This window comes from Octodon degus, unplaced genomic scaffold (genome assembly GCF_000260255.1).
Source record: "Octodon degus isolate 3935 unplaced genomic scaffold, OctDeg1.0 scaffold00159, whole genome shotgun sequence".
In the NCBI taxonomy this organism is placed as follows: domain Eukaryota; kingdom Metazoa; phylum Chordata; class Mammalia; order Rodentia; family Octodontidae; genus Octodon; species Octodon degus.
Window position 1 is genome coordinate 6,390,210 of NW_004524735.1, and position 19,452 is coordinate 6,409,661.

The window sequence follows — 19,452 nt, forward strand, 5'->3', positions numbered from 1 at the left end:
GCATGGCCCCGGGGCCTGGCCCCATGGAGTTTAAAGACGGGGTTGCAGAGGAGGAAGAATCCTGGCCAAACAGTCGCTGGGCGCCCAGATCTTGGCGCCGCAGGGAAACACGTGCAGCCCAGCAACCCCGGTATTGGTCCCCAGAAAAGGAGAACGTTTAAGGCAGGGAATAGCGGAGCCAGCCAACGCGGGTGCCGCAGCGCGGGCCCCCTGGCCGCGGTTTCCCCTTCTGCCAAACAAGGGTCAGTGTGTCCTAACCATGCTGTTACTCTAAACCTCAACACAGCAGGCTGATGCCGCCCAAGGCTCGCAGACGCGAGAGGGAAGGAGCAGCGAGGGAAGACGGCAGGGAAAAGAAAAGGCGCGGGATGCCGGGACAGGCTTGGCGGGTTTTTGGCTGCGCGCCTCCTCCTTCCACACCTGAGTTCCCACGGCTGGGCTAAGGCCAGTGCCCGTCGCGTCTGAGCCCCACAGTACACAAGCTTCTCCCATCTAGCAATTTCCATTTTCTGGAAGCCGTGGGGCCGATGCTGGCGGCACGACAACGCATGCCACGGATGGCAGAGGGAATGGTAGGGGTGGGTGCGGAGGTTAGGTGAGAAAAGCCAGGGCTGGCCAGGGGGTGGGATCGCCCCAACCTGGGGATCGCAGGGCGCCGCGCTCTAGCCCGCGAACTCTGGAAGGGCCAAATTTTTATTTCCCAACATTCAGCATATGGGCAAGGGGTATAGGCACAAAAAAAAAAAAAAGTAAAAAGTTGTAGAACTTTTCCCCCAACTCTACCGCGGGGGCGGGACCAGAGGGCGGTGCCTGCACCCTGATTCGCCGACGGCCGGCGCGGAGAGGCGCGGATTGGCTTGCAGGCCCAGGCCGGGAAGAGCGGGGTGGGGGTGGGGAGCGCCCTCCCCGCCCGCGGGATCAGCTCGCGCCGGGAGCGGGTTAATTTCAAATCGGGGTCTTGACTGCTCCAGGACGGCCACGCTCCCTTGCCCGCCCGTCGGCCCGCCAGTCCCGGTCCCGGCGTTTCCCTCCGGCACCCACCTCGGCGCGGCGGAAAGGCTGACTGACCGCCGGACAGGCAGGCTCCCGGGCCTGGGCGGGAAAGGGGGTGCCCAGGGTCCCCATTCGGCCCCCGGAGGCTCCGACCGTGAAGTGGACTGACAGGTCAGCAGGAAGCAGAGGGACACGGCACCAGGCCTGCGGGCCCCGGGAGCAGGCTAGGGCGGGCGGCGGCGGCGGCGGCCGTTTCCCGCCTCCCGCTCTGCCGGGGGCCGTGGAGGGAGGAGCTGAGCTCCCGCGCAGAGGGGCGGGGGCGAGCGAGGGGGAGGGGCAGGGATGCCGGGTTCCGGGCGCGGGTTTGCCCGCGCTCAAGCCCCGCGCAACTCTGAAGGGGCGGCGCCGGCCACGATCCGGCTTTCCGCGCCAAATTTTTAAATCGAAGGCGGAAGGTCCGGCCCCGCCCCTGGTACCGTCAGCCAATTGCAGGCCTGAAGCGGAGTCTCTGATTGGACAGGCATCGTTGCCCTGGAAACCATGAAGATGCTGTCCGGGAACTGTCGGGCGGGCGGCGGGCTAGCGGCCCGCGGGGGAGGTGCGGTCGGTCAGAAGGAGGGAAGGTGTCCCGGGCGCGGAGCGGGTGGCGGCAAGGCGATCGTACCTGGTGCCTTACTGAGCAAAGGCACCCTCCGGTGGTGGAGTTAACCGCGTGTCGTGAGCCCGCCACCTGAGCGCGAGTACTTCGCGTTCTGCATCTTGAATGACTTTTTAAAAAGAAAAATAATCAGAAGGCGCTCTTTAAATGCCCCACCGTGCGGCTAGATCTTTGGGGCTGAATTTGGAAGTTTCATTTCAATCAACTCCCCAAGCCTTTACTGCCGCGCCTGTGCACGTGTGTGTAAGGGGAGAAATTCGGGCATCTCGATGTGGATTCGTATCCAGATACCTGGAGTCGTGTGTGCTCTGCCTGAACCGGGCTCGTGCACTCAGTCCAGAGCTCTGCTCCGGGGACAGGTGGGTGCTTTCTAGAGGTTATTCAGCGGGGTCCGGAAAGTGGCCCACCCTCTCTAAAGATGGGAGAGGGTTGTCAGTGGAAAGTCTTGGGTTGCTGTAAGCCTGTGACAGCAGATGGGCTTATGAAGGAATTTACTTGTGTTTCCTACAATTCTCTGCCCAGTGAATCTACCTGTGATGGATCAAAAAATATTGTCTAATTTGTCCTTTTTCGTTAGTCTTTGTTTCTGTAGCCTCTTGTGTCTGAATTTTCAGCAGATCTTCTGATTCTGATTTTTCCCTTCTTTTTCTTCAAAAGGAGTTTAAGATTTTCGATAGAATTTATCGCACCACTTGAACCATTGCGTTTTGAGAAGGAACTCCAGATTTTTCATTTTTAAAGAAACACTAAATGTATAAGAAATTGACAGAATGGAGAACGAAAAGGTACTTTCCGTTTCAATATCTACTCTGTAGTTTTAAGATAATATTATCTTGATTTAACTTCTTAATTTTTAATTCTCCAGAGTCATGATTGTCATCCTTTTCTTGGTTATTCTTTGTAAAACTCTCAAAGGAAGGAAAATCTAAGTTTTGGAGAGATGTGTATGTCTCAAAGAGATAAACACAGAAAACCATTTTTGAGAATAGTAAGATATATTAATTGCATGAAAATACTTAGGAATCATGAATAATTGGAATTTGAAAGGATATTTGATAGGCCTCAATAGTAGATTTTTTTTTAAAAAAAGGTAATTTCCTCCTAGGGTTCCAAATGCTGTTCAGGCAGTATTTTGTAAAGTTGCAGAGAAATTGCTAAGAGGGGTGGCTTAATGGGTACTGATAAGTTAAAAACACAGTGAACTTTTAGGAAGAATTCCTGAACGTTTTAGGTGTTAGATAAAGAGACTCAGGTTATTGTGAACATTGTGAGGTGAAGGGCAAGAGCCTAGAAAAAAACCCATCCAGGGCCCGCAGGTTCGGGGTGTACTTGCTGGCAAACAGCCCCCACACAATCCTTGCACCAACTTCCTTGTACAAAGCACCCCATCTGCCCTGAGAAGGTTCCAGTCCTTTGTGACCTCCCTCCACCTGGTATCCTCTTCTACTAAATACAAGAGTCGAGGAAAACACTACCAAAACCTCAGGTGTGGCATGTAAAGCAGAACATCATTGTTCCTAAACTTACTGAGGAACCAGTGGATCTCTTTGTTCTTTCATTTACTGCTCTTCCAAATATTTTCTTTAAAATAGTTACAGATAGTGTGTGAAGTTCTTGGTGCTTTTCATTCTTATTTATGAAATGCTATCAACCCACCCTCTAGCCTTAGTGGCTGCTCTCCTTTCTGCCAAGAGTTACTTCGGTACCTTGCATGGCTCCTTTTATTTCTTTTGAGCCGTTTTCTCCATCGATAGAGTTAGAAAGTACACAGAGAGCGGAGCTTCCTGGTCAAAAGTTGTTCTCTCAGGCGTTCGAGATTTTCCTGATAAGTCTGCTCAGCTTTCCTGCATGTTTGGTGTTTTATTGAGCATCTACTGCACGCAGCTGTTATGCTAATAGATAATGGCTCCTGCCTCAGATGCCTTTGTTAGTGTCTTGTGTAAAGCTTGCTTCTAGAAACTGAGATCATTTAAATGTGTCAGTCTTGTTAGGAGATGAGTGAAAGGTGTTTAGGGACCCTAACTTATCTGTTAACTCTTCTATAAAATTGCTTCAAAATAGAGTTAAAGTTATTTTTAAATTTGTTTAAAAAATCTTTTATTTATTTATTTGGTTCAGGGTCTCACTACACAGCTCAGACTCCTAGTGAACCTCCTTTCTCAGTCGTCCCAGCGCTGGGTTTATAGGCATGCGCCGCTACGCCGGTTTTTAGTGGCAGCTCAGCATGGTAGTGGGGATCAAACCCCGATCCTTGTGCTCGCCAAGCAGGTGCTTAGACCACCAACCTATCTCCCCAGCCCCATTTTAACTTTTTAAAAAAATACTTGGAAGATGAAAACATTTAGGTCCGTGCTTGTTACAAAATGAAGAGTGGGAAATTTAACTATGAAAATGGACAGGAAGTGTCTAGTGATCATGGGAACGCAGCCATTAACTTAAACCAAATTTAAAGTCTCATTTCACATTTTCTCCTTAGCAATGTTCAATGCACTGTACAGTTTGTAGATGTTAAAGCCGTCTGATAAATCCTGTCTTACAGTAGATTTTTAACTCCTTCTTTTGAACCAGGAAAATCTTTTCATTGAGCCATACAAAAGGGTACTGACGAAGTCACCCCTGAAGGAGTGCACCAGGGAGAATGTCGCGCAGGCCGACCTGCCCTCGCCCACCCTGGGCCCTTTGACCACGCCCACCAAGCCCAAGGAAGTCTCCCAGGGAGAGCCGTGGACACCAACAGCCAACTTGAAAATGCTTATCAGTGCCGTGAGCCCAGAGATCCGCAGCAGAGATCAGAAAAGAGGGCTGTTTGACAACAGAAGGGGATTACCCGAGGCCAAAGACTGTTTGCGTGTAGGTTTTCCGGGCGGAGCCTAGGGATTCACGGGGTATTTGGAGCTGGCACAGAAGTGCCCATAGCAGGATGCCTTGCCACTCTGGGACTATTACTGACCTCATTCTGACTACCAGAAAGATGTGGACCCCCATCAGACATTGGACTGGGAATGCTGAACATTCGAGTTATTTTTTTTTCAGGCTTGCCTTGTAGATTTGCTGAAGCTCATATTTACCGTATTTACTGTATCCTGTCCTGTCTCTCTCTCTCTCTCTCTCTCTCTCTCTCTCTCTCTCTCTCTCTCTCTCACACACACACACACACACACACACATGCATACAAATGTATCCTTTTTTCCTACCCTAAACTTTGCAGCTGTCCCAAGCTAAACATGGGTGTAAGTGGTGTTAGTCACTAAGCACAGATGTCCCTAGTAAATCTGTCAAACTTTATTGACCAGGAAGCCCTTGTGTACCTTTTCCTTTGTAGGAGCGCTTATCTGGAGATGAATTTGAGAAGTCCCAACCAAGTCGAAAAGAGAAAAGTTTAGGCCTGTTGTGTCATAAGTTCTTAGCGCGATACCCTAACTATCCTAACCCTGCTGTGAATAATGACATCTGTCTTGACGAAGTTGCAGAGGAACTTAGTAAGTATGCAGAGAGTTGGCTTCAGTGGTTAATAATTAAAGTGACTTTATGGACTTAACTCCTTCCGAGCCAGCCTGTAACAGCCACCCAGAAGGCAAATTAGGTTTTCCTACAAGGCTCTAAGGTTTTCCTCATTGAAGAATAAAGCTGAATAGTGTCTAACTTCTGTAAATCTGAGAGGCAAAGTAAACCACGAGGGGGGCTGCTTCTGATTGTAGGGTCTCTAAGCTTTACTGAGAGGCAAGTGTATCGTATGGCTTGTGTCCCTGTCACCTACAGCTCCGAACATTCTCTTTGGGATGCCCACACACGTGCTCATGGCCAGCTTCTGGGAGTGGGACCAGGACTTGTGCATCCACTGCCACTCCGCCACTGTTCGAACAGGGATGGGTTTTTGGGCTGTTTGTGGTTGGCAGATGTTATGTTCTGCCCCCTTTTGTTCCCTTCTTTCCTCACTGACCTGCATCAAGTTATAGCCTAAAAGGGATTTGCAGTAAGCTTGGGTGCGTCTGGAGTCATGGACGTATCTTAATCTAATACCTGAAGAGGTGCACTAAGTGGGATATAATACACTCTAGTGTCTAGATAACCCCCGTGGGGAGAAGTTCTGTGACTCTAACACATGTTTATAAATATCGGCTCTATTGCACGTTCATCTCTTCACACACACACCAGTAGGAAGTTCCCGTCGATCCAGCAGCTGTCTACTAATCCCGAGTGCCAGGCAGTGTTCTTGGAGCTCAGAGTACAGAAATGAGACAAACAGGGCAAAACCCCTTCTCTGGGGAACCTACAGCCCAGTGAGGGGGTAGGTAATTACAAAGGACCTGACACATGAGCCACGATGGTGAAGGTCAGAAAGTGGCACCATGCCTCAGCAAAAAAGAGGATAGAAGGATCGGCAGTGCTGACGCTGTACTATTTTAAATTGAGCAGTCAGGCCAGGCCTTACTGAGTTCACATCTGAGCCAGGACTTAGAAGCAAGGCAGAGGGCTCGGAGGACCCCGGGAAGAGATGAACTGAAGGAACAGCCCTAACCTACGTTTTCAAGGAAGGGCTTGTCAGGCGGGGCCCAGGAGCAGCCGCTAGGGGGCGTGCTTCGTGAAGGCGTGTTTTCGTAAGCGCTTTGCCAGAAAGGCCAGATTTCATCAAATATTTGAATTGGAAACAACATTGATAGTAAATGGCAGGAAAAAAGAGACCCTTGACACTGCAGGATGCTGAAAAGTCCATTTAATTAGATAGGAGTCACAGAATTACGAATATCACGTTAGCGGTAGCTAGGAGGAAAGCACAGACCCACAAGCGGATATAATTTTTTATGTGAATTTTTAAGAGACATCGTGGCCTTTGCACTTTTCTGAAATCTTAACACTTTTATCAGTAATGTGGAGGACCGGCCAAATAGCTCAGCAGATTAAGCTCCTGCAGGCAGGTGTAGGGGCCAGGGGTTCAATCCCTGGGCCTGCAGTGCCGGTCCCACCAGCCCAGGGCGCGCTGAGACGGCAACTGAGACTGGGCATGGTGGCGCACACTGTAATCCCAGCTCTTGGGAGGCTGTAAACAGGAGAATCACTACGAGTCCGATCTAGTAGTGAGACCCTGAACACCCTGTAGACCCCTAAAATACTACTAATAATAATGTGGTTACTGTAGGCCATGTGTGTGTGTGTGTAAGGTAATACAAGAAATAAGTTAGCACGTGTGGAATTCGTAGCATAAAACACTTGAGGCTGTGTGACGCATACTAGGTCCTCCATAGATGTTGTCTTTTGTATACATATTAACTCATCTGTACCCATCATTCTCAACATACAACATATTAAGACTTTGTACATACAGTAAATAAAATTATATTATCCAGAACCTACTGACTAAAAACACTGTAGAAGAAAATTTATGCAATTCCAAACTCATTACAAAAGTCTGGCCCTAACGACACACAATTTATTGTTCTTCCTAGATGTTGAACGTCGACGAATTTATGATATCGTGAACGTCCTAGAGAGTTTACATATGGTGAGCCGGCTCGCCAAAAACAGGTACACGTGGCATGGGCGGCATAATCTCAACAAGACCCTTGGGACTCTGAAGAGCGTTGGGGTGGAGAATAAGTATGCCGAGCAGATTATGATGCTCAAAAAGAAAGAATCCGAGCAAGAGTTTGACTTCATCAAGAGTTACGGTATAGAAGATCACATCATCAAATCAAATAGTGACCAGAATGGACATGCAGAGATGTGTTTTGTTGAACTCCCTGGAGTGGAATTTCGGGCAGGTGAGAGATGGTATTAGAAAGCCTGGACTAGTTGGATGTGCTTGCGCGTGCCAGTAATCCCAGCGTGAGGGAGGCTGAGACAGGATTGCTACAAGTTTGTTTGTTTTTGAGACAGGGTCTCCCTATGCAGTTTGAACTGGCCTTGTGCTCACTTTTGTAGCCCCCAGGCTGGTCTTGAACTCGCAGAGATCCTCCAGGCTCAACCTCCCAAGTACTAGGATTACAGGCATGCACCACCATGCCCAGTTCACTGCAAGTTTAATGCCAACATGGGCTACATAAGTAAGTCCAAGGAGAGACCCTGTCTCCAAAAAAAAAAATAGGCTGTGGGACTGGGGAGATAGCTCAGCACCATAAACACCTGCCTGGCAAGTGCAAGGTACCAAGTTCTATCCCTGGTACCACCAAAAAAAAAAAAAAAGGCTGTGTAGCTTTTCTCAAAGGTCTGACAAAAGACCCCGTAGAAAACACCACTGCAGCTTTTAATGTCAAAATGTGTTGTGGCAGTTGTCAGCTGCATGATCAGGTGGTGATATTTTTAGACTTGTTACTTTAGAAGTCACTTGTCCCTTCATGAATTTTAATTCTCTAATCTTCGTCCTTCTCCCAAGCTTCTGTAAACAGCCGCAAAGACAAGTCCTTACGAGTGATGAGCCAGAAGTTTGTGATGCTGTTTTTGGTGTCAACACCGCAGATCGTCAGCCTAGAAATCGCTGCCAAGATTTTAATTGGTGAGGACCACGTGGATGACCTGGATAAAAGCAAGTTTAAAAGTAAGCGTCATAATCATGGGACCTGGGGAACAGTAGTCTCAGGCAGCAACTGATTTCTAAGAGTCCTGGGCGTCTCAGCTGATCTTTAGTTACCTGCACTTCTCCCAAGCAGCTCTAATAGCTTTAGCTTTAGTTATCTCCGAGGATTCAAAGATGGGGATATTCTTACTTGTATTTTGACTTCATCTGATACTTTAACCCCGGTCCCTTCTTATACTCTTAAGTCATGTATGTATGTATGTATGTATGTACAGGGTCTTGCTATGTAGCTCGGACTCATAGTGATCCTCCTGTCTCAGCCTCCCCAGTACTGGGATTACAGGTGTGCGCCACCACACCCAGTTGTGGTGGCCAGGAAGGCACACGTACAGTTCTGGGGCCAGCATGGCATACAGTACCAGGGATTAAATTCAGGACTTTGTGCTTGCCAGGCAGGGTGCTTAGATCACTGAGCTAGCTCCCTGGCCTCATAACATCTCTTTTTACAGTAGGAGAATCTGTCCTGTGAGTTATAAATGAACAGTAAATTATAAAGTAAGATTGAATCCTAGATCTGGTCTTTCCACTAACGCTGCTCTATAAAGATACAAATAGCTGTTATAAAACTGACCTCTAAATTCACCTGTTATAGAGATGGTTCGCCTTTTTTTTTTTTTTTTTTGGTGCCACATATCAAGCTTAGGACCTTGCACTTGCCAGGCAGGCACTTTGGTTTGCCTTGGAAGAATGATTTTAGCCAGCTGACCTGCTCCACGTTGGGAAGGGACCATAGATTGGCTCTGACAGTGGCTGTGCCTGTCACATAGTCTCTGTCCCTGTAGCCATGCCAGACAGGCAGGAAGCTCCATGTGAGGAGTAGAGAGAAGGTGTGGACAGAGGCACTCAGTGTGCGGGGACTCTGTTTCGTGCCCATCTCTGTGGGGAGGCTACCTGGAAGTAGCCGCTCACAGTACCCAGCTGTATGGTGAGGAAAAGCTGGCCCTAGTGACCCCAGAGCCAATAGGTGTTGGCTGGGGCCCTCGCAGCAAGATGCCTTCCTGTCCTCCGAAGCTGTGCCCACCCCATGGCCGCTGTATGTTCAGATGTCCTGAGGCCCATAGTGACAGTTAAGTAGAGAATAAGGGTAGTGATGCTGGCCTTGGGGTTAGGAGACCTGCAGTTTGAAAACAAGACATTCTGACTCAACTGCTAAGTCGACCGCTGGTTTCTTCTGAGTCACTGCTTTTCAGCTCTGTTTCCCTAGTTAGTCACAGCCTTGGAAGCTATTCCAGGAATTGCAGATGTGTAATTTGCTGAGTCCCCAAGAAATTCAATACCTTCTAGCATGGCTCTGAAGAAGGAGACTAGATTTGCAAGTTTATACTAACAAGATGAAAGTAAATAGGCTTTTTGTGACAAAACTTCAAGATATGAGAGATTTATCAAGATCTTAGCAAGAAAGTTCATGTTACGGAAGAAAGAGGCCAAAAACCAGCTTTCAAATGGACAGCAAGTATATGCAAGTATATGCTTGACCTAAGGACAATTTCTTAGTTATGAAATGTACAAATTTGTGGAGGTACAGAATTTTCCACGCTTATGATTTTTTTTTTTTTTTTTTAGTACCAGAAATTGAACTCAGGACTTGTGCTTCAAGCAGGCACTTGTGCCACTGAGCTATATGCCCAGTCCCACACTTAGGATATTAAGGAAAGCTTGTCATAAACTATCACAAGCAGAAAAGCAGTATATTTATCACTAATCTGTTTCTGTCTGTTAAATTCTTCTGACTCCTCATTAGCAGAGACCTGGGAATAGTGACTTTTTATAAATAGGGTGATGCAATAAAGATTTTTTCTTTTTCAACTTATACTGTTGTCATTTCAAAATTCAGGGCCAGCAGTAACTGCCTTTTAAAAATTTAAAACTACTTTTTTTGTTTTAATTAAAGCGCTCCTACTAGAATAACTTAAAAGGAGTTAGACGTTCCTGTCTGACATTGACGGTTCGGATAGCTCTTAGAATCTACATGAATTTCTTAGGAAGCAAAATCCTTTGATCCTTCATTATTCTTTTTTTTTTTTTTTTTTTAACATTTATTTATTTATTTTGTGTGTGTGTGGCCAGCTCAGCCCACCTGGGGGCGGGGCTGGCTGGCATGTGGTGCTGGGGGATTGAACGGGGGTCTCTGTACTTTGCCAAGCTTGTTCCAAGTAGGTGCTTTAGACCACTGAGCCATCTCGCCAGCCCTGATCCTTCATTATTCTACTAAGAGTTATATACGCTTTCTTGTTCCCAGCAAAAATTAGGAGGTTGTATGATATAGCGAATGTCCTGAGCAGCCTGGATCTTATCAAGAAAGTTCATGTTACGGAAGAAAGAGGCCGAAAACCAGCTTTCAAATGGACAGGCCCAGAAATCAGTCCGAATACCGGTGGTACGTGATGGTAACTTTCATCCTTTACTTTTTGTTAAGTAGGATGGATTTCAGAAGATTCTCCTTTCTGCCTTCCTGTACACCCACATGGAAAAGACAGATATAGATGGTTCCACAAAACATTGTTGGCCTGCGCAGATAGCTCAATGGTCTAAGCTCCTGCCTGGCAAGCAGAAGGACCAGGATTCAATCCCTGGTACCTCATGGTGGCCCACGCCTGTAATACCAGCACTGAGAAGGCTGACACAGGAGAATCACTATGAATGAGTCCAAACTGTGTGGTGAGACCCTGTACCAAATAAACACATAAAAGATTAATTTTTTTTTTTTTTTTTTTTTTTAAAGCCAGTGTTGAATGTCAATACAGAGGGCTGGCTACCAGTTCCCTCAGTCCCTTAAACTCTCTAAGCCTCTCCCATGCTGTGTCCAGGAGGTAGGATCTGGAAGCCACAGGATTTGGAGAGTTGCAGGCACCCTGTCGTTCGCAGCTGCCCTCACTGTGCCGCCCGGAGCACAGCCCGCCTGCACACGCGGCGGCGCGATCAGAGTCCGCTCAGCTTTCAGGGTGGGTGTCTCCAGCCCACATCTCAGTTCTCTGACTCTGACTTTTTGCCTTCTGCCAAAGACCCCACCCCGAGTGCCTGGAAAAGAACAAGGATTTGGAACATGAAGAGACTAATTTTCAGTCCCGTTTCTGCGCTTAGTAGCCGTGTGGCCTCAGGCAGGTGACGTCCGGAGTTTCCTCAGTTTCCTCACCTGTGAAGTTGGAAGAAGAGCAGCGCCTGTGCTGGGTTACTGCGATGGTGTTGGGTTTGAGCTCAGGGAGAGGCGGGCGCTTGGGCCATGCCGACCTGGTCCGTGTTCTCATCTCTGAGAAGCACCTGCCATGGGGAGCTGGTGAAGGAGTCACCATATTTCTTTTTTTTTTCCTTTCTTCCTTTCTTTCTTCTTTTTTTTTTTTTAATGTATTTAGTACAGGGTCTACAGGGTCTTCACTACCCAGATCGGGCTCAATGATCCTCGGATTTTTGAGCCTCTGGATTACGAGTGTGCACCACCACGCCCAGTCTCATTCGCCGTCTCAGCGCGCCTTGGGGGCGGGGCCGGCGGGGCAAGCTGGGAATCGAACCTTGGTCCCTGAGACTGCCTAAGCAGGCGCTTTAATCCGCTGAGCTATCTGGCCAACCCACAGTCACCGTATTTCACCAGCTCTAACACACCAGAGATGCCAGGCCACAGAATTTTCCAGCTAGCAATAAGAACGAGAAGTCAGTAGCGACGGCCCAGGAGCACATTGCTGCTGTAAGATTCAGTCAGCTCACGCTGCTTTACTTACCGTGTGCATTCTACAGTGTCAGGTATCGTGAGATGACAAAGCATATGGCAGAACGTGGGTGGGCTGCATGCAAACCCTGTGACATGCTGTATACAGAGCCTGAGCGTCAGCAGCTTGTGGTATTGGGGATTCTGTAGCCAACGCCTCGGGTATGAAGCAACAAATAACCGTATGGTGTGGTTTCATCAATAAATACCAGATCTCAGAATTCTTCCAATAAGATAAACAAAGTTACCTATATAAAAGCTCTGGGACAGCAGCACATAGCTGATACTCAGCAAGTCACTACTTTTATCCCCCAAATTTGAATTACTCTGTGATTTCGTATCTCAGCAGGAAGCCAGACTGCCAGACTTTAATACCCTCGCCTTTTCCATTGCAGGCTGCAGCCCAGTCCTTCCCTCCGCCGCCTCCGACCTGGGGGTGAGGCGGTCTGCCAAAGAGAACTGTGCCAAAAACCTCTTCGCCTCACGCGGTAAACCCAACTTTACACGACACCCATCTCTTATCAAGCTCGTGAAGAGTATAGAGAGTGACCGGAGAAAGATAAACTCTGCCCCCAGCAGCCCCGTCAAGAGCAGCAGAGGTGTGTGTCCCGGGAACATCGAGGCTCGTTCCTTTTGCTCTAATCCATGCGGCTCACTGGATCCCTGCAGCATTAGGATTGGCTCGGGATCTGGGGACCCAAAGCTGCAGACTCGGGACGCTAAATTACATGTGAAGTACGAGGGTGAAGAGCGATGTGTGGGGTCTGCTGTTAGATGGCTGTGTAACTTTGGAGACAGCTGTGCATCCTCTGATTTGTGGTCTGTGATGAGGTTTCGTGCGCGTATTTATTTCTTCGCTGTGACCACTCACCCTCTTTTCTGTTTTGCCAGCTGAAAGTTCTCAGAATTCTCCGCTCTTCCCGAATAAAATGGCTCAGCTTGCAGCTATTTGCAAAATGCAGCTAGAAGAACAATCGAGGTGGGTTGACAATGCTCTTTAGTGCTGGGATGAATCACTTGCACACTGTATTATTAGAACTGCTGGTGGGAATGTAAGCTAGTACAGCCAGCAAGAAAATCAGTACAGAGACGCCTAAAAAAAACACACACACACAAGTTGAAATTCCATTTATGCAGCTGTTTCCCTGCCGGGTATCCTCCCACGAGCTAAAGACACCACATGACAGCGATGTTCGCACGCCCAGGGTTACGGCAGCACAGTTCGTAGTAGTTCAATCTTGGGAGCACTCTATATGCCCATCAGCAGATGAATGCATAAGGAAAATGTAGCTACCCAGTGGAGTACTACTCTGCTGTGAAAAGAATACACTTGAGTCATTTGTGGGAACATGGATACACCTTGAGACCTTAATGTTAAGGAAATATATCAGATGCACAAGCTTAAATACTGTATTGCTACAGGAGAAACACAAATACATACAGAGCAAAATATAAAATAAATAGGAAGCAGGGAGATAGATGTTCCTCAGGTGGGAGGAGTACGAAGAGCTGGAGGAAGGGGAGAGAAAGGAATTAAGCTGTGGTGTGCACACGTACCCACTCCACACAAGGAATATGAGCCACCATTAGGCCGCCAACATGGCCTAATAAAAAAAATGAAATTGGAAACAGTCACTTACCTTCTGTGGTCATGGCACGAGCCTTAGAAACTAGAGGTGATCTTTCTTGTATGTCTGGCTCAGGCAGGACAGAAACGACCACTAGTTTCACAAAAGTGTGGCTTTCACAAAAGACTTAAAATAGAAGAACACTGAGGAAAAATTGTATTTCCCGTGTGTCATGCTTCAATCTTATCTTTCAGTGAACCCAGAAAGAAAATGAAAGTACAGCTAGCAAGATCTGGGCACTGCAAGCCAGTGGCCCCGCTGGACACTTCAGCAAAGGCTGAACTGGAGCTGACCGCGCCATCCCTCATCCAGCCCCTGGGCGTGGTCCCCCTGGTACCCAGCCCTTTGTCACCCGCGGTGCCAGTGATCCTACCTCAAGCCTCTTCTGGCCCATCCTATGCCATCTACTTGCAGCCTGCCCAAGCCCCAACCATGACACCACCCCAAGGTCTGAGCCCAACAGTCCGGCCCACCCACAGCTCTAAAGCAGTTGGAGCAAAAGATTCCGCAGAGGCCACCAACGAGAAGGCCACCAATGATGCCACAAGGACTGATAGTGCCTCCAGAGCTGGAAGCCTACTGCCAGCACCAGAGAGACAAGTTGCAAAGAACCGAACCAGGGAGGTACCTGGAGAAAAGGGCTCCAAGAGGCCCAGCACATTTGAGGACTGTATTTCTAAAAAGAAATACAAAGAGGACTTAAAAGGAATTGAAAATGTGTCCGCAGTAAGTACAACCTAGAACTGTGCTTTAAACTGTGAGGAATTTCCTTCTAGGTTCAGAGACCATCTAGGGACTTATGAAATGTCCTAGAGCAGAGAACAGCGTCCCAGCAGACAAAAAGAGCTGTTCCTTAGCATCCTGTAACCCAGATGAGGTCCAGAGAGCTAATCCCCTGACCGGGATGACGGCAGTGACATTTTTAGCCTTTGGAGGAAGGGATTATTTGCTCACTTTTTAAGACACCACGAGCGGGTGTCCTGAGTCTGTCTCTACCACGCTGGAATGCCAGCACCTGTCATGAAGGTTGTAAATAATTCATAAACAGACTTGATCCCAAAGGGACGGATGTGTGGGCTTCCCGCGGCTCCTGCTGAGTCATTCCCCAGCACTTGGTGTCATGGAACTGTGACATCTGTCACCTCGAAGATAATCTGTTTCCCATTTGTACTTTTCATCTGACGTTTCTATTTTGTGAAAATAGAGAAATCAGACTGACCTTGGCACAGTGGAGGTATATTTGATACCTTGGCTTCTAAAGATGTTGACACATTACATAGTTTCTTTCTCAGATAGAGATTGGTTCTGGAAAGAATTAATATTTATTGGCTATTTACTCACGTACCAGATGGCCCAGGTGTTAGGTACACCCATTGTCTTATTTCCCTCTTAGGACAATTACATACGAAAGCTGTTCTCACCACATAAGTACTACTATACATGGAAGCAGAAATTAATCTTGCATTTTGTTGCTGCTGTTGACTCAAGTTATTTTATTTCTCTACGTCTTTTTTTTTTCCCCTTCCTTTATAATGAATTGACTCCACCAGTTTTTTTCTGCTGACTCCGGATCACATCTAACCCAGCACCTGCCTCCGGTGGCTGATGCTCCCAAGTACCTGCCCTATAGCTGTATCACAGTTTTGGTGGGATTAAGGGAGTTTATTACATGATGATATACATAAAGATGCTGGTGATCCCATTAAGACCCGTATCTGCTGTGGGGCACTATCTGTAGCTGCTGTTATTAAGGAAGCTTAGAGTTTGTCAAAGCTTTCCTGAGGATGGCCTCGCAGAGACCATGCAGAGCATCTATTATCTCCTGTGCTATTTTGCCCTTAATGTCCATGCTAGGGAGAAAATCTGGGAGGTCTGTTAATCTCTCTGGGCCCATGGGGATGATTTCATGGTGGTCCTCTGTTCACCGGGAATTGTCAGCAGTGGGTGTGCAATGGGTACCTTTTCCATGTCCTCTTCTTTTTTAAAAATCTGTTTTTCATCTCTGTGACACTATTCTGACCATTTCTTTTTAGCACAGGCTGTAGAGAACAAAGGCAATGTGCTAATTAGCCCCGGGACCACTTCTTGAGAATCCACACTTCTAGAAGTGTGAAGAGAAGACAGTGTTCAAATAAACATAGAAATAACTGCAGACTGTGAATGTGAGACAAGGATAGCAGAAGTTAAGACAGACTGAAAGGAGAGGAAGAGAACGTCTGGGCTGGGAGAGATGTTGTGGCCATTCGGGGGAAATATATCAGACTCGTTGGTTTTGCTAAAGTAATCCCACCATTTTTTTAAAAAATGGAATCAGCACTATAGGTTAAAAGATTTTGTAGTAAATGTAATTGAAAATTAAGAGGGCCGGGGAGATGGCTCAGTAGAATAAGCACTTCCCTGGCAAGCTCAGGAGCCTGAGTTCAATCCCCAGTTCCACCAAAAAAAAGAAAATTGAGAAGTGTGGTTATTGGGAGAGCATGACAGGTTTTACTGAGGTTTTAGAAGAATAACTTGTACAGGAGAGTATGGCCCCCATCACAGCTCAGCCCCATGTAGAAGGCCCCAGTCCACCTTTAGAAGTCTCTATTTTTGTGCTTACGAAGTACCAACTGCTAAGGATTTTGAGGATTACCAAGCACCTAAGAAACACAATATTATGGTATGCTTTTAGTTCTGTGGATTCCGAATTCACCAGTTCCCTAGGAAAAAACTTATTAAGAGCCGGATCAAAGTGCGGACTGTTGTTTTGAACATGGAGAGAAGAAAAGCCTGAAGGGAGATAAAAGGAAGCCCCTGCTTTATAAGAGCTGCCTTTTGCTTGCGCCAGCCGCGCGCAGGGTGAGGCCAAAACTGACTGTGGGCAGCCCGGCCCAGCCCAGCCCAGCCACCCACGTAGACTTTTCCCTTTGGAGAAGTACAGAATGAAAGCTGCAGGGCGGGAGGCGCATGCAGGCCGACGTGCGGGCCTTTTCTATTTGGAGCATTACTATTTTATTGCATGAGACTTTTGCTCAGTGATGCGTGGGTTTCTAATAGGAGCTAATCAGCTCTTTTTTTTGTCTGTATTTTTTCACCCCAGTGTACTTTAGTTTGCTTGTAAAAGGCTGGTACTGTCAGAACAAGCCATCTGCAACATTTGAAAGTCTATAAATTCCTTTGTTCTAAATCAGGGGTCAGTAAACTTTCTATAAAGGGCCAGAGAGTGAAGTTGTTTGGATTTGTGGGCCTGGGGCCTCTGTCGTACCTCCATAGCCCTGCCCCTGCGGAGGAGATCAGCCAGAAGAGTAAAGGAGTAGGCCTGGCGGTGTTCCGGTGGAGCTTCTTTTACAGAAGCGTGGGAAGGGTTGGCCATGGCCAAAGGCCATGTTTTGGCACCTTTTTTCTCTACATCAACATTGTCTCAAGTATTTTCTTTGAATATTAGTCCTCCTTAATAGCCTACCAAAAATAGTCTGGAAAATGCTACATACAGTATGCCCCACTTGCAGGTTAATAATGCATGCTGTCATTAAAGTCTCTAAAATATTCTAGCCAAGACACTGTTTGCCTTTGTTTAATTTAGCATTTCCCAAACATATTTGATCGTGAAGCAAGTGGTTCCTGCTTGCATCCCTGGAAACTAGGGTCCCTCAGCATACTCCTTGGGAAATATCAGCCCACCTAATTGAAGAGTAGCCAGGTACTGCTCCTGCAGCGTAGCATGTGGCTTTCACCAGCATTAAATGCAACCCCAGCAGCGCCACCCCACACAAGTGAGGATGTCATCATACGAAGGGTCTTGTGCTAGGTGAGTCCCACCCCCACGCAGGCTCCAGCAGCATTGAAGATGCAAGTGATCAGTGCTGTCCGGCCCAAGCACTGGGATGGATAGGAGGGTCATGTTCTCTAGGAACCAGATAGCTCTGCCCAAACCGTGGGAGGCTTTGGTTTGATGTGATGAACCCTTGGCGTGTGGCCATTTTCCTTCCTGGACTAGTTGTGTGTAAAGACACCCCTCCCCCTGTTTTCCAGACCTTGTTCCCGTCAGGCTACCTGATCCCTCTGGCCCAGTGCTCATCCTTGGGGGCAGAATCCATCCTGTCTAATAAAGAAAACTCAGGTACACTTTCCCCAAACCACAGGATCTACAGCTCCCCAATCACAGGTGAGTGTGAGGGAAACACTATTCAAAACTGAGTGTCTCGTTTCTCAGGCCGTGTGAACTTCTCAGACAAGTGCCTGTTCTTTTCAGACCTCTCCCCTCTTTTCTTCCCAGGTGTTATTCCAGTGACATCCTCTGAACTCACTGCTGTGAATTTTCCCTCTTTTCATGTGACACCTTTGAAGCTAATGGTCTCACCAACCTCGGTGGCAGCTGTACATGGTGGCAGGAACAGCCCGGCTCTTGCCTCCAGCCACCCTATTGCCATTCAGAACCCAAGCTCGGCCATTGTAAACTTCACCTTGCAGCACTTGGGACTAATCTCCCCAAGTGTGCAGGTCTCTGCCAGCCCCGGGCCTGGATCCGGAACCATTCCTGTGTCCCCAAGAATAGAAGCAATTAGTATCGTACCAGAAAATGCAGGCTGTCAGCAAGCAAGGGCCACCAGCTGTGACTCACCAGTCCCGGGCCAGAGCCAACCAAATGGACAATCGGTCCCGGTGACAGGGACACAACAGGTGAGGGTGATTCTGTTTAATTTCATTATTCCTTGAATGAATAGGTTCCAAATGTCTGTATCGCAGGAGACTTGATTTTTCCTTTGTTTGCAGAGGAAGAATGAGAGAGTAAAGCAGTGAAAGCCAACCTTCCTTTCAGATCCCAGAGACTCCCTAAAGAGTCCTTATTACTGGCTTATCCAGAGGGTTGTTTTTTGTTTTTTGGGGTTTTTTTCCTCCCCTTAAGGGCTGGGGAGATGGCTCGGTAGAATAAGCGCATCCCTGGCAAGTGCAAGGGCCTGAGTTCAATCCCCGGTTCCACCCAAAAAAAAAAAAAAAAAAAAAAAACCACCCCTTAAAATAATGGAGAATGTAAAACTTGTTTAGATTTGCGCTACCCGTTTTCAGGATGTGCTAGACGTGTTCATCCAACCTGACCTCCCAAGTCTGCTAGGGCTTGCATATCCCCGTGGTTTTAATTCCTTTCTCCCTTTCTTTTAATCAGCCTGTTCCCGTGACACCCAAAGGGTCACAATTAGTGGCCGAAAGTTTCTTCCGTACCCCAAGTGGACCAATCAAACCAACTGGCACATCCTGCATGGATTTCGATGGTGCTAACAAAACCTCCTTTGGGACCCTCTTTGTCCCACAGCGAAAACTGGAAGTTTCAACAGAGGATGTCCACTAATTGACAGATGTCGGTGTAATTTAATTTTCTAAAGACTTATTTAATAGAGAAGATGTACACAGACTGATTTGGAGAACACAAGCTTCAAAACTACTGTAAATATGTTGGATGTTTACACGATATCAAAGCAGATACTTGTTTTTGTCAAGGCTGTGTTCAGCCTTTCAGTCAAAATAAAACATTGGCCTAAGGTCTATTAACTTCTGGGGCAAAATGATTCATCATTTCAACTCTGCCTATACTATTATGCAAGTAACTGTATTAAAGTTTACTTCAAGTAAATATGTTTGGTATGCTTAACACAGCATTCTTTTTCAACTTTTTGCACAAAGAAAATGCTGTGTGGTGTATAATGTATTTTTACATAGGGATATCTATATTTTTTGTAATTTTTTTAATCTGTTGATGTTGCAGTCTTTCTGTAGAGTTTGTGACAACCCTCAATCAAGTCTGTGGAAACAATATTTATAAGATGTATTTTTAAATCTTGAATTGTTAAAATTAAAGCTTTTGTAAAATGTAGTTAACATTTTCATTCGGCCCCTTAAGACATCATGGGAAGGAAATTAAAATTTA

The 19,452-nt window shown here is 47.1% G+C and overlaps 1 protein-coding gene across 2 annotated transcripts; it reads left to right on the forward strand.

Moving 5' to 3' along the window:
- Positions 1–1,076: 1,076 nt before the first annotated feature.
- On the forward strand, positions 1,077–19,239 carry E2f8 (E2F transcription factor 8). Of its 2 annotated transcripts, none has more exons than XM_004642689.2 (13): positions 1,077–1,164; positions 2,309–2,436; positions 4,220–4,501; positions 4,974–5,130; positions 7,096–7,410; positions 8,022–8,183; positions 10,462–10,599; positions 12,318–12,521; positions 12,814–12,901; positions 13,745–14,276; positions 17,562–17,694; positions 17,806–18,209; positions 18,694–19,239. In XM_004642689.2, the coding sequence occupies exons 2-13, from the start codon at positions 2,422–2,424 to the stop codon at positions 18,874–18,876; spliced, it is 2,613 nt and encodes an 870-aa protein (XP_004642746.1). In that variant the 5' UTR covers positions 1,077–1,164; positions 2,309–2,421; the 3' UTR covers positions 18,877–19,239. The 2 variants fall into 2 exon arrangements, with proteins under 2 accessions (XP_004642746.1, XP_023558599.1); XM_023702831.1 differs by lacking the exon at positions 1,077–1,164 and adding an exon at positions 1,953–2,010.
- The last annotated feature ends 213 nt before the right edge of the window (positions 19,240–19,452 follow it).

Excerpts from the sequence above, each read along its gene's own strand:
- E2f8 (XM_004642689.2), top strand. Across the intron at positions 8,184-10,461 it reads GGATAAAAGCAAGTTTAAAA|CAAAAATTAGGAGGTTGTAT; the intron begins GTAAGCGTCATA and ends TCTTGTTCCCAG. Across the intron at positions 10,600-12,317 it reads AATCAGTCCGAATACCGGTG|GCTGCAGCCCAGTCCTTCCC; the intron begins GTACGTGATGGT and ends TTTCCATTGCAG.